Below are 14,592 nucleotides of genomic sequence, written 5' to 3' on the forward strand. Positions count from 1 at the left end.
GAACATTAGACATTACAGTACAGTGTGTGCATTTAATAGATGAAAATCAGCAGACCTTCAAAGCACTTTTTTTGGGGGGGGGGGGGGAGTTCTAAATTCAAACTGACAGCATGAACTACAAAATGATAGGCCTTGTGGCAGTGATTACACATTGAATGGAGGATCACAGCTTCATTAATTGGGTATCGATATATGTCAGAATAGCTTAAGAGATTTGTATGTCAAATTCAAACAATTTCTGACATTATTCTCACCAGTTAAAGGCATTTTTGAAAACTCGACATTTGTTTCAGGAGGATACTTTATTCAAAATGTTTACATGGTTGATAGTGAAGTTGGACGAGATAATGTTACTTGGTGTGATAGGCCACATAGATGGGCCAGTGATGGAAAGTGTGTGTGTGTGTGTATCAGTCTCGTTGCAGAACCTCTCTTTATCAGATTTTTTCCCTTAAAGGCAGCATTTGGAAAGGGAATTCTTTCATTTTCTTATTTTCTTAAACTTATCCATACACTTACACATACAAAAGTGCTATCAAATGGTGTAGCAACATTAATAATTGTAAGATGTGAAAATGCTTGGGACTGAATAACCACAGATAGTCCCGGTGGACTCAGATTGCCCAATCTTTAAGTAATACTTTCAACTATATAGGAAGAAATCTTTCATTGTCTTAACTTTTACACTTCTAAGCCTTTACTTACTTTCCATAAAACAGCAATAAGACTCATTAGCAAGAGAAGACCGATAAGGACACTTGCTATTATAATTCCAATGGGTATTTCTGCTTTCTCATCAGGTTTGCTTATTGTAATTGGAATCTAAAAAGAAATAAACTTAGTTATTTCAAAGACAAAAGTAGTCCTTTTCATAAAAAAAGGGTAACATTTGTTTTGCATTTTGTTAATTATTGTGGTCATACGACACTGCATAGGAATGAACTAATCCACTCATTTCTTGTTTCAGTGTTCAGATACATTTTCATTCTAGAGTTAGGAATTTCAGAAGGGTGATAAATTTTGCACATTTAATATTCCATTTAAAAAATATGTTAAAAGCTGATTCTTCTCTTTTTAAAAAACAAAATAGCACATTTGCAAGCTCATTACCTAATTAAAATGAAAGCAAAATAACCTATTTGGAGAAATTAATATTACAACATTCTTGTAAGTAGCCCAGAGCTACTGAGATGATTACCACATTTATTTCTAAATACATGTTTTTAATGAAATGAAGGGCCTGTGCTTTCATTTGCACAGCCAGGAGAAACTTCTACAGCACCAGTGTGAACCTGGAAAAAGACACAGCTGTTGTAGCTGTTTGAAGAGGTGCCTTTGTGTGTGTCTGTATTCTGGAGCATCTCTCAAAGAATTACTCAGTCTAATTTTTAAAGATTTCTTAGAAATTTCTTGGAAAATGTTGCAAAAATACCCTAATAGTTTTTGATAATTTAGATTCCACTCTTAACAATCATACTCAATCAAATCCTCCAAATGTGAGCAGGATTTAGGAAAATGCTTATGATTATGTAAACATTCCTACTGTTAACTGCTTAGAGTTAAATTTGTGAATCAATGCATGTCTGTCCTTATTTGTAAAAACACGGAGAAAACAGATTAAACAGAATTCAGCTGGATTCTCTCCATTTCAGTTCAATTTTTCAGACATTCTTCCCAAAAGACAAAATATCTGAACTAAGCAAGTAAGCATGGTGGAACATAGAATTTGTCCTCCTCTTTCATTTCCTTCCTTCCCCAAAACCTAAACTTTTCCATAAATTTAGCTGATTATAAATACATGTTTAAAAACAACATTGACTTCAGAAATGCTCTCTAGGGCAGTATGGATTCCTATGACTTGCTTTTTCAGAACGGGGTCATGGGAATCACACTAGGTGCTACAGTCTTCTGAACAGAACCAACTGCAACTAGAGACAGAGGTTTTCTATTTTGAAAAGACCACGACAGAAAGAGAAACACAACCTAACAGGCAAGTGTAAAGTCAAAGAAATAACTCTCAGATCTGCCAGTAAGCAACCAACTGCAAAAGGCAAAGACAAAAAGCATTTATAACACCCCAACTCATCAAAAGACTTCCAGAATAACAGAGAAAACAGGCATAAGGAAAACTAAAATAAATAAATAAAAGGTCACAACCTTCAACAGGAGAGCAAATGGTAGAGAACAAGAAATTCACCACAAGGGATAAAAAGCTTGGAAGAAATTCACAGAAATTAATTTCAGCTGAAAATAGGAATCAATGACAAAGCAAGCAGCTCCAGTATAAACATAGCCAATACCATCCTTGTCAGAAAGTGGATCATAAACCAAGGTATTTAAGCCAGCAGTTATATTTTTTCCCTTCAGCATTGCTGCTACTGCTGATGCAAAAGAACACAAAGCTTAAAACTGATCACTGAATGAAGCAGCAGCAGGTGAGAGAAGAAATTTGGTGATGGGTAAAATTGGGCTCCCAGATGAGCAGAGTTTGTCAACTGAGGAAGTAGGGCTGAAAGTCCTGATGTCAACGTTCTGAGTAACGCATCTGCTAAAAGCAGAACTCCAAGCCAGGTAGATTCCTCAAAGAATTCAGTTATTGGATACATCAAATCGACACAGCTATTGAAAACCATCTCTAAAAGTTTCTGTGGTTCCCTAATTAAAAGAGCAAATATTTCCCTTTCCAGATGTCACCGGTCACATTGTCCAATGAAAGTAGCTGGCAGGCTGCTTGGTCACTCCTCTCCTTCTTCAACTGCCACCTGTTGGGATGACCTTGGTTCCCACAAGAAAACTTTTTGTTTTGACTATTTAGACAGCCTATCTATTCCCTCTCCCTTTCCCTTCTCAGCGTTCATGGCAACTATGAGGCAGCATAAGATGGCTTCAGCCAGGTTTGCTTCAGAGTTCACACCTGATATCAGGAATGGGATACATCAAGAGTGCCAAACCTGAAACCTTCCTTGAGTCTTTTGTTGGTTCTAACAAATATGAGGCAGCTTCTTTTGTTCAGAGAAATACTGGGATCTCTGCTAATCTCCATGGCCCAGTTCCTTACCAGGATGAAATCAATGCCCCCTGTCCTAGTGTACTTTTTTCTTAGTGAGATGGAGTCCAGTTTCATCAGTAATACAGCTATCAATGTCAATATGCTTCCACCAAATTTAAAGCAACTTAACATTAAAGTGAGTGAGGCCACGACATTCAAGGAATATTTTTCCTACTTGAGGAAACTTCAAAAAGAGCTTTGAAAGGAGGCACCAGGTGCAATTCCATTAAACAAATCAGAATAATTTATGCTCTTAATTTAAAAACTGTTTTAAATCAGGGACGTCCAATTTGGCAACTTTAAGACTTATGGATTTCAACTCCCCAGCCAGCCAGCCAGCTCCTAGATATCCCTCCTTTAATTCCTGTCCCCAGAGAAGCTGGGTCTGAGTACAAATCCCACAGGTGAAAGGAATCCTTGGAACAAGAGTTTCATGTATTGGTTAAATTTTTAATCCTCTTTTATTAGGAGACCTCTTGAAAAGTCCAAAAGAAGGTCTCACTGTGGAGCAGACCATTAAAATAACTGCAATACCAAGTCCAAAGTAAAACAAATCAGATGTTTTCCACGAGTGCTCCGTGAATATCTATCATTAGGAAATCTGAATTAATGTACTAATTAAATCAGCTATTTCTCACTGGATCCATCCCAGTGTTGTGCGGAAGAGGACTTCCTGCCCATTATCTGCAGCAATTAATAATGTTCAATAGAGCAATATTAAGGAAATATACTGTAGCAAAAACCTACCCTATTGGATACTTTATAAAATCTGCCACATGTAACATTACTAATTTCCACAGGAGGGCATCAGTTCACATATTTTATGGAAAAATACAGGCTCAGATTCCAAACAAGATACAAGAGTAAATTTAATTAAATAAAGTGAATTTTGTTTATCAGCACAGGTATTCGGAACAGTGAAACGGCTTTGTTTTTATAACGAGATTATTTCCCCCCCCCCCCAGCTATTTTCTTCTGCTCTTCCATACAAGGAAGAGATAAACAGGAAGCTGAAAATGACTCCCTCCCTCCCCACCCCCCATAATCCCCTATTTTTCCCTTGCCAGATCTGCTCCAAAATCAAGGATGGTATTTTTCTAAAGGGTGTGAAGTGTAGCAATCTCCTATTTTAGGATTTTTCTGTGATTATGCAAATATTATTTTATTCTTCCTGGTGTTTTAACGTAATATGCATTCAACACTAATGCTCAACTGGGTGTTTTTAATTAGTTTTCTGCTTATTGTTGTTTATGCTTCTATATCATTGCCTATTGTTTTTAGTTTAATTTAAATGACACATTGTGACTTCATTACAAATTATCATAAGCCGTTTAGGGAAAACTTGACTTAAAAGAGGGTAAATAGTTTATAGAAATTAGCCAAAATGAAAAATTTCTAGCTTCTTTGTTGAATCCTATGAGGAAATGATGGACAAATCAGACTGCAAATTAGATAATGTTTTCACTTTAATAAATGAACCCACCAGGTGTCCTTTTCTATTTTATATCAAAAAGCAAGCGAACAGGAAAAGATTAGGTAATGTCTCCTTTGAGTTTATATGATTGCATGGACACAACCATACACAGTCCTCGCTTAGTGACCATTTTTCAACAAATATTTGAAGTTACAACTGTGCTGAACAAAGACTTTTGGGGCAGTCCTTGAAATTGGGGCTGTTGCAGCATTTCTGTGCTCGCTTGAACATAATTCAGGCACTTGGCAACCAGCACACAATTACCATAATCGCAGTGTCTTGCTATCAAGTCATTTGCAATCTAGCTTCCAACCAGCAAAGTCGAAGGGGAAGTGGGCACAGGAAGTAGTAAATTGTGGTCACATGACATCAAACTGCAATCTGATTTGCTTAATGACTGCAACTGGAATTGATCTTGTAAGTTGGCATTGTCATATAATTTTTCACTTAGCGACAGAGTTCCCAGTCTCTATTACAGTTATTAACTAAGAACACCTGTAACTAACTTGTTAAATGGTATGTTATGGCTTGCTTTCAGGATGTTTTTAGGCGCCCTGTATAGTAATAGCTTTAGCTTCCTATTACTTTTATCCAAGTATTAACCAGGGTCTAACTCTGTTTAGCTTGATCTTGTTAGTCACAAAATACCACATGTCCAGACACTTCACAAAATAGAGGTTCTCTTGCAATGAACAGGGAAAGGAGACAACTATAGAAAGAAATAATCCTAAATATGTTTCCAGAAATAGACATTAGAATTGAATTCAGTTTTTTCTATACCCCAGTCTTTAATTGCTAGCTAGATTATTGAAAAGGGATTACTTTCTTCCTTTCCTAAATTTCACAAACCTCAATTTGATTAGCTTGGAAGCAATTACAGGAGCGTAACAAACATTTATCAGAACTGTGCAACAGTTTCAGCATATAAACCTTTTAAACCTTTTGTCAGCCAAATCTGGCCTCATTAAAATTGGTTAAAACTTGAGTAACTTTAAAGCTCTCAAAATAATTTTGAACTACTGGAGAAGAAATTATCAGAGAAGGTGATAAGACACTGAAATTATTCCTATTTGTGACGGTGGCGAGAAAAGCATTTCTTAAATATGTATTTTCTTTTTCTTTAGTATATTCTTATTTTTGTATTTTCTAATTTTCTTTCTGTTTTAAGTACATTTTAAGTACTTCCTGTTTTATTGTTTTAGCTTGTATTAGGTTTTATCTTTTTAATAGTAACTTTAATGAAATTGCTATAAAAATAAAAAACCTGAGCAATTTCCAAACCATGGATTGCAAAGCATAGGGTTAAAAGGACAGATTCATACAACACAGAAAAGCAATTCAATGAAACCCTCCCTGTTCCAGCATGAATTAGTTTCACCTAAGGATACCTTGGGATTACGTTGTCTAACTGGATGATTCTTTGCTGCAGCATTTTAGCATTAAAACTTCAAAAAGAAATTTAGCAGAGTAACCCTAGAAACATAAAGCCACACTCACAGATAAAGTGTTTTCTCCTGTTATAAACAGTTCGGAATCTTGGGTATCAATTTCGGCGCTTGCAGATAATTCTATTTTCTGGAAGACTGACTGCAACGGAAAAATACATTTTTATATACAGTACTTTACAGTTGCATTTTAAAAAATTGCATTTCATCAACTATATAAAGTATTTAAGGTAGGGGTGTCCAACCTTGGCAACTTTAAGACTTGTGGACTTCAACTCCCAGGGAATTCCAGAAGAAGTCCACAAGTCTTAAAAGTTGTCAAGGTTGGACATCCCTGATTTAAGGTTTCAAGTGCATTTAAAACAATTTGCCATTTATAGCATCTTCTTGCTCACAACTATCTTCAGGTGGCTTTATATAATATGAAGCAGGCTTCAAAACTTTAAAAAGCTATGAAAGAATGAATTTCAGCAACTGGACAAAGATCAAGCTTGTAGGGTAACTGCTTCATTGTGATCTTTCATTGTATACTGCACGAGTCAAAAAGAGGGCTGTGAACATATTCAGACCCCTCACATCCTGGACATAAACTATTTCAACTTCTACCCTCAAAACTATGCTATAGAGCATTGCATACCAGAACTAGACACAAGAACAGTTTTCTCCCCCGAACGCTATTACTCTGCTAAACAAATAATTCCTTCAACACTGTCCAACTATTTACAAAGTCTGCACTATTAATCTTCTCATCACTCCTTATCACCCATCCCCTCCCACTTGTGACTGTATGACTGTAACTTTGTCGCTTGTATCCTTACGATCTATATTGACTGTTTCCTTGTATGATTTGATTGCTTATTGTACCCTATGACTATTAAGTGTTGTACCTGATGATTCTTGACTTTTGACGAATGTATCTTTTCTTTTATGTACACTGAAAGCTTTTGCACCAAGACAAATTCCTTGTATGTCGTCCATTCACACTTGGCCAATAAAGAATTCTATTCTATTCTATCTGGCCAGCTTGAAATGTATTGCAATTATTTCATTACATTTAAATAAATATCTACTTAGGAAGGCTAGTATCCTTAACTCTAAATTGTTAACTTTGTATTCCTGGAGTGCCTATTAGGCAGGTTCCCTTCCAAAGTGAGAAAGCAACCTTTAGTCTGTAATAAAAACCAGAAAGCCAAGGCTACACCCTGCTTCATGTGTGATTAAGTGCTCTATTTCTTCAGTATTAGGATTGTGCAAATCTTTTGAAAGGTGTCCTTTGGAAAGTTTGCGAGTTTGTTCAAATTACTTTTGAACAATTAAAGCAGCTGCATCTTTTTCCAGACTAATGCAGCTGCCCCAAAACTGCCTTAGCTATTTTTGAATATGAGCATTTGCAGACCCAGTTCTTTTAAGGGATGTGGCATCATGCATCCCCGTGCAAAGGTGGCTCAGAGATCATTCTGAGGCAGCCAATGTGCCAGTGAAGAGCATGGCTCCTTTAATCTTTCCTAAAGAAATGCTCCATAGCCACCCCCATGCATTCTGAAGTATTTCTTTGGAAGGATTGCACAAGCCAAACAAATCTAACTGTAAATGTAACACATGGATGCTTTTTTTCCCCCTACAAGTAATCAAATATGATTGCAACTGCCACAGATAAGCCATGAACTTCAAATCCTTTTATCTACTCACTTCTGAACTCACCCTCACATAGACATTTTCATTTAAAAATAATAATTTGGTACCAATAAGATTGTGTTTTCCGTTTATAAAAAATTTACGATAGGAATTATAGTAAAAAAGAAGAAGGAAGAAAAGTTAATTGCCTTTTTTTGTACTTTCAGTTTTGTATGTTTCATAATTACTTAGGAAAACAAAAAAATATATACAGCAAAGTTGCACTCTGCATTTTCAATAGCTTATAATCATCTTTCCAATATTTTGTAAGTAAAAGGAAAGAGTGGTGGTAACAGAATCAAACTCACATATTACTTACAGTTACAAATGTCCCATTCCAGATTCTAGTAGAAATATTAACATAATTTTCAGGTTTCAGGGATATATCTTTTAACATGCACGTGATTGTATCACATCTAACGTTCTTGCAGTTCTTTCAGATAAAAAACATGAAAAATTGTCATTTATTATTTTAAAATATAATATAAAAATAATATACTTCACATGTCTCTTTACCCAATCTCAGCTTCCATTTATAGCTTTCTTTTTCTTATGTGTGTAGCTGTATTTAGACTGCCGCCATCAGATTTTTCCCATTTTATGGCTTAAATCTGAATACCCTGAAATTCAGGTAATCCACCTTCCTGTTGAGGTGGACATTAGACAATTGTAGCAAGCCCCATTAGAGCCTGCTCATACAGGGGACGGAAGACTTAGCTGGGAACCATAACAAGAGAAGAACTTCTATTTTGTCAATTGTGATTGGCCATCGCTATTCCAGAGTAATTCATAAGAACTTAGGTCTTGATATTGGAGCTATGCATTTAACTCACCAATTCTTCCAAATCTTTGAAGTTTTCTTTCTGAAATGATGCAGCATAGCTTTGTGATCCAATTTTATGTGGATTGATGAGTCCATGACAATTGATGTCACTGCCCTATAAAAAGAATATAATAATATAAAACGAACATTAAATATGCAGTTGGTACTTTAATGTCCACTGCTATTGCTCAGTGGAATAGCCTTACTATATGTAATAAATATAGAATGAGTTAGACAAACACTGTGGAATATATTACATTTTGGTATTCTGGAAAAAAGATGAGAAGGAGAAGCAATCCAGAACAGAGAAGATTTCTACAATTTTAAGAAACAGGACCAGGATTTATTACAGCCACAATTTTCTATAGATTCTGATTTGTTCTTTAAGACAAGGGACTATTCTGCATCATTATTCCCTTGTTCCCCTTTTTAAATGTTTTTGTCTCTACAAGTATATTTTTGCATTTGATTTAGGTTAGTTTAGTTTAGTTTACTTTATTGTCATTGCACCTCGTACAACGAAATCAAACACCATATTCAGTGCACATCATGACCATGACCATGAAAATAAACACAAACACACATCCTTCACCCTTCACACATTGAACTGGAAACCCCCAACACCACACCAACACTGCACTATAACAGCAGAATTCAAAAGAGCTACTGCCCTGGGATAGAAGCTTTTCAATTTCAATTATAGCAAGTGCACAACTGCAAAATCAATGCAATTTATATATAAAGTCAACATGGTCTAGTTAAGCACCAAATTAGAATCCAGGATCTGAAGATAAAAGATTAGTAAATTTATTCTGTAATTTATTTGAAGAAGAACTGAATTACCCACCATAGTGTTCAAAATCTACTTTTGTCATGAATGATGGTGAATATATGTGTCCCAGGATAATGCTGCAGAATCCAATCTGGGTTGATCACCAGGACCAGAGGTTTAGTCTTCTGAGCTTTCAGACCAGAAGAATTCCATCCAAAAGCTCGCAAGACTAAACCTCTGTTCCCATTGACCAACCCAGATTGGATCCTACAACTACTTTTGTCATTTATACTAATATTGATTCAAGAACATCTGTAGATGCTCACAAAAGCAGGAAAGAAGGAACAATCCATTATAAGAACTCTCACACAATGCAATCTTATGCATTTTATGCCCTACTGAGTATATATAAAATTGCAATATTAATCAGGGCTATACATCCACTCTTGACAGGCTTAAATCAGGGTCATCATTATCAGTAAAGTTTCTGTATTAATTAGCTTTGTATCCCAAAGTGCCTTTTCAGGAGGCAACTGGAATTCCTTGTTTTTCTTTGAAGACATTTTGCTTCTCATGCAAGAAGCTTCTTCAGCTCTGACTGAATGATGGGGGATGGAAGGATTTATAATCCTTGCAGACAGCTGATCTCAATGATTGTGTAAAAGAATACAAATGACCAGCTGTCTGTAAGGAATATAAATCTTTCCATTTCCGACCATCCAGTCAGAGCTGAAGAAGCTTCTTGGATGAGAAGCGAAATGTCTTCAAAGAAAAACAAGTTGTCCAGTTGCCTCTTGAAAAAGCACCTTTGGGACAATTATGACCCCCATAGACATTTAGCTTTGTATCATCTTTTGTTATTGTCTTATACTTAAAATAGACCATTGTTTCACCTGACTGGTGTGCACTGCAGTCACATACATCAAAGGGTTATTTTCCTTAGTTTGAGTAGGGATATGAATTTTTAAAGTTGCTGCATTGATTAGATTATTTCCTCTTGTGACCTGGAAAGCAAGAGAGGGATTAATACTGGGCTTAATTCCAATAGTAAATGGCCTACATTATAAGTATCATTTTATCTTAATTAATGCTAGAAAGGAAGACAGGCTGGCACTTTTCCAACCATGAATAGATGTATACTTTGAGTTATTTAGACTGTGGGGCACTCTATCTAGAAACAAAGCAGTTTGGAGAAATGAAGCTTCCTGTGATAGCTCATTTCTTATGATTTTTATCTCTAAACCACCAGAGGTAAGTTTCATCACCATACTAAGCAAGGCATGTTTTATTTTACCATGATTTGTGAACAGATGATTGTCTTTATTTATTTAAAAAGACTTGAAAATGTTTACTGACCTTGACTGAAAAATTAAATACAGGTCCAATCTCATCAAAATTATTCACCACGGTGTAAACACTATCATTAGAATACACCTCGTAGAAGTTCATACTGGTAAACCTGGGGAGAAATAAATCAGAGCAGATATTTAGGATATAGTTTTCCTTAAAATATTAAGGAACTCTGTTTGGAAATACATATGGAAGAGTATTGTTTTAATCCAGGTATTTTTTTTTTTACTTTAAAAAAGTAGTGTTAAAGAAATAGCTATATGTCTGTTATTGTCAATGTCTCGACATTTACAAAGGAGGTTTAGAATGATCTGTGTCTCTGTGAGAATGTCAACAACTGACAAACATTGTCTGTTCCAGCAGCTTATCTGAAATTGTTCTCCCATTTTATTATTACCTTTATTGTCAGAGTACAACATGTGTACAATGAGATTGGCTGAGCTTCCCTTCGTGCACCCCCCCCACCAACACAACTCACAGTGAAGACAGAAGTCCCTAACCCAGTCCCAATCTTATTACACTATGTGACCTTGTTGCACAATGTGGGCCCCACAAGTCTATCAAACTATGTTGGCATGAACTTATTTTCCGTTCAGAAGTCTGACAGCCCATGGGTAGAAACTGTTCTTCAGCCTGTTGGTGCGGCTAGCTATGCTTCTATATCTCCTACCCAATGGTAGGAGAGTGAAGAAGTGCTAACCGGGGTGTGAGTCATCTCTGAGAATTTTCATCACTCTTCTAAGGCAGTGAGCCCTAGCGATGTTATCTAGTGGTATCAGGAAACAGCCCACAATGTTTTGTGCTGTGCTCACCACCCTCTGTAATGTCTTTCTATCTTCTATTTTCTATCACTTCTCTCCATTTTTTCCTGGATCCTTTGAATACTAGAAAAACATCTGTGTCTTTATACATACAGGGTATTTTTTGCTTTGGAGGATAAGCCACAATGTTATGCCCCGCTAAATTCATCTAGGGCAGGGGTGTCAAACTCAATTTCATTGAGGGCCGCATCAGGGCTGTGGTTGACCTGAGGGAGGCTGGCCGGTAGGTGTGCATGGCCAACTGGGTGGGTGTGGACAATTAGGTGAGCGTGGCCAACTTGACACCACTCCCCAAACTGCTGGCATGTTTCCTCTTCACATTGGAAATGCTGAAGTCAGGTTGGCCCAATCTTTCCTCTTCGCATTTGGGTAGACCAGGACGGCTCTGCGGGCTGGATCTGACCACATTGTGGGTCACATCCAAACTGTGGGCCTTCAGTTTGACACCCCTGATCTAGGGTTAGAATCTTTTTTTTTTCCCTTCGATTGTGCCAGATTCTTGGGGACTGCCTGGACAAGTCCTTCCAGTTTTCTTGGCAATATTTTTAAAGTGGTTGTCTATTGCCTCCTTCTTAGGGATGAAAGAAAGTGTCTGGCTCAAGATAACCTAGCTGGCTTTTAACCTAAGGTGGGACTAGAACTCATGATCTGATTTCTGTCCTGATGCCTTCATCACTACACCAAAATCTCTAGGACAATGTATCTCAACTTTAAGCTGTGTGGATTTCAACTCCCAGCATTCCCCAGTCAGCAAAGAACATATCAGAGACTAGCAAGGATCTATTAACACCAATAGAATTAGCACAAGGCCAACTTAGAATTACCTCATTAAGTGAAGTTCTGCATCATAACGAAGTGGAAGTGTCAGGTTCACCTGATTGTTTGTATAATCTTCGTCATTACTTGCACTGTTCAGTAAAAAAAAAAATCAAATATATTTGAAAATATTTACAGAGTTATAATCTCTAAATGTATAAATTCTATCAGAAGACTCAAAGGAAATTTGACTAAGAGTGGTTCTGTGACAAGGAAGGAAGTCACAAATTAAAAAATTATCTGTACATGTGAGATACACTGGTTGCAATGTATCTGGATGGTTTTTATACTATTCACCCTAAACCAGGGGTGTACAACCTTGGCAACTTTAAGACTTGTGGACTTCAACTCCCAGAATTCCTCAGCCAGCTTTGCTGGCTGAGGAACTCTGGGAGTTGAAGTCCACAAATCTTAAAATTGCCAAGGTTGGACACCCCTGCCCTAAACTCTTCCAGTCTAAGGAATTGCCAATAAGCAGCTTTGTTTTCAGCCAGCTCTGTGGATATGTTCTACTGTGTATCTTCAGACAGCAACTTATAATAAAACAAGTTCTTTTTTTTGGAATAAGCAAAACTTCTGGCCTGAACACTTACACGAACTTTTAAAGATAGCCTAGCAACTAATTATCTTTTTGAAAACTTCAGGATTATATTAACATTATTATGAAGTTTCTATTATTTGATTAATGACTTATTTGTTTATGAAAACGGATATCTTGAAGAACACATCATTTCAAACTAAGGAAGTATGGGTTTGGCTGCAAATACTGTTTTGAAGTGTAACAGGAAATTTACAGTGTACCTCAAGGCTTGAAAATGTAATACTGCCACATTCTGAAGATTTTCCAAACGGAAATCAAAATTAATATCAAAGGATACCTATGAAGAAAACAAATATGGCAAATAACATTAAAATCGGGAAAGTCATTATCACTAGTAACCCCAATTTGCTTTAAAGAATAAGACCAGATTATCCATAAAAGTGTTATTGTATAGCACTTCCAATTTTATTTTAAACAAACATTTAATAAGCATAAAAAGGCAAAGTTTCCCTGTCCAGCGGTGTCCAACTTTATTCTGGACCAGGGGTCACCAACCTTTTGGACCTCAGGGACCACCAAACTTGTAATTTCAAATCCCACGGACCACTAATGTGAATTTTGACTGACGGTGGCTTGCTGATGTTGGTGGGAAAGTCGGTCCCATATTCCAGAGCTGCAGTAGTCACAGGACTGGCCTGTGTATCGTCCTGCCATGGATGAGCTGCTCCGGGATGACCGAAGGGCCAGTCTTATGACTATTGCAGCTCTGGAATATGGGACTGGCCTCTGGTGGGGTTGGAAATCTCTGCCCTAGGGGCTGGCACATGTAATGTGTACATTTGCTGGTGGTGCAACGTGAAAAAAGTAACGCAGCCCTCACCGGCCAGGATGAGATAATGGTGTTCCTATGGGCCATGTGGGCAGTGCAGCCTTGTGTTCCCGTGCAGCCTGGATTAATTGCTTTGGGGGGATGATTTGGGGGGATATTTCACTGTGGACCGCCAAAATTTTCTTGCAGCCCACCAGTGTTCCGTGGCCCACAGGTTGCTGACCACTGGACTGGACAACCTAATCTTTGTTTCCTAGCCAAGGGAACCAGTATTGTCCAAAGACACTTCCATAGTCATATGGCTAGTATTACTGTACCCCAAGACACAAGAAATGCTGTTACCTTCCCACTGAAGCAGTACCTGTTTATCTACTTGCATTTCCAGTTCACTTTTGAACAGCTAGTTTGGAATGAGCTGGGGCAAGAATGGTAGCTCAACCCATCGTGTGGTACTTGGGTCTTGAACTGCCAACTTACAAGCCCAGACTCTTAACCATTGGGGCCTGAATATAGCATGTTTGGAACTAATTAAAGCAACTGCATGTTTTCCCAGGATTACCCAGCTGCCTTGGATACTCCAAAGCACCCATTCAGAATTGAACTGCAAATACAATGCACCTCTATTCTATATTAACATTATGCCTAGATCAGCCTCTGATTGCTAAGGATTCATCCTCATTTTCTGTTTACAGAAAATTTTACAGCATAAAAGTACTCTTGATAACCATTTTAAAGAGATATAGCCATATTATATTGTCTCTGTGTCATCCTTAACCACTGAAAAGGCAATCTAAAATCATTTTGCTGCTAAAGTGATGCCTTCCTTGCCTTCACACAAATCTAGCAACATGACCAATGAATGATAAAGCTGGTGATGATGTGGTCAAGAGTAACCTTCCTTCCCCTCACAGTCCTATTGCGGGACACTATGAGTTGTTTTACTTGAGCTGCAGGAGACCTGCCTACGCCTTTCTGTTGTTGATGCTTTTCACATGGGA

General features: G+C 37.3%; 1 protein-coding gene across 1 annotated transcript in view; it reads right to left on the reverse strand.

Annotated features, from left to right (window-relative positions):
- Positions 1 to 14,592, reverse strand: part of ITGA2 (integrin subunit alpha 2) — a 62,062-nt gene that overhangs the window by 3,356 nt on the left and 44,114 nt on the right. The window contains exons 22-29 of the mRNA XM_026666487.2: positions 13,026 to 13,102; positions 12,233 to 12,316; positions 10,594 to 10,696; positions 10,131 to 10,241; positions 8,476 to 8,580; positions 7,962 to 8,075; positions 6,021 to 6,110; positions 706 to 822 (exon numbers count right to left, since the gene is read on the reverse strand). Coding sequence (XP_026522272.2) covers positions 706 to 822; positions 6,021 to 6,110; positions 7,962 to 8,075; positions 8,476 to 8,580; positions 10,131 to 10,241; positions 10,594 to 10,696; positions 12,233 to 12,316; positions 13,026 to 13,102 — 801 coding nt within the window. The remainder of the gene's footprint in view (positions 1 to 705; positions 823 to 6,020; positions 6,111 to 7,961; positions 8,076 to 8,475; positions 8,581 to 10,130; positions 10,242 to 10,593; positions 10,697 to 12,232; positions 12,317 to 13,025; positions 13,103 to 14,592) is intronic.

Source organism: Notechis scutatus, chromosome 2, assembly GCF_049901735.1.
Source record: "Notechis scutatus isolate UNSWTSFEM ecotype Mainland chromosome 2, rNotScu1.2, whole genome shotgun sequence".
In the NCBI taxonomy this organism is placed as follows: domain Eukaryota; kingdom Metazoa; phylum Chordata; class Lepidosauria; order Squamata; family Elapidae; genus Notechis; species Notechis scutatus.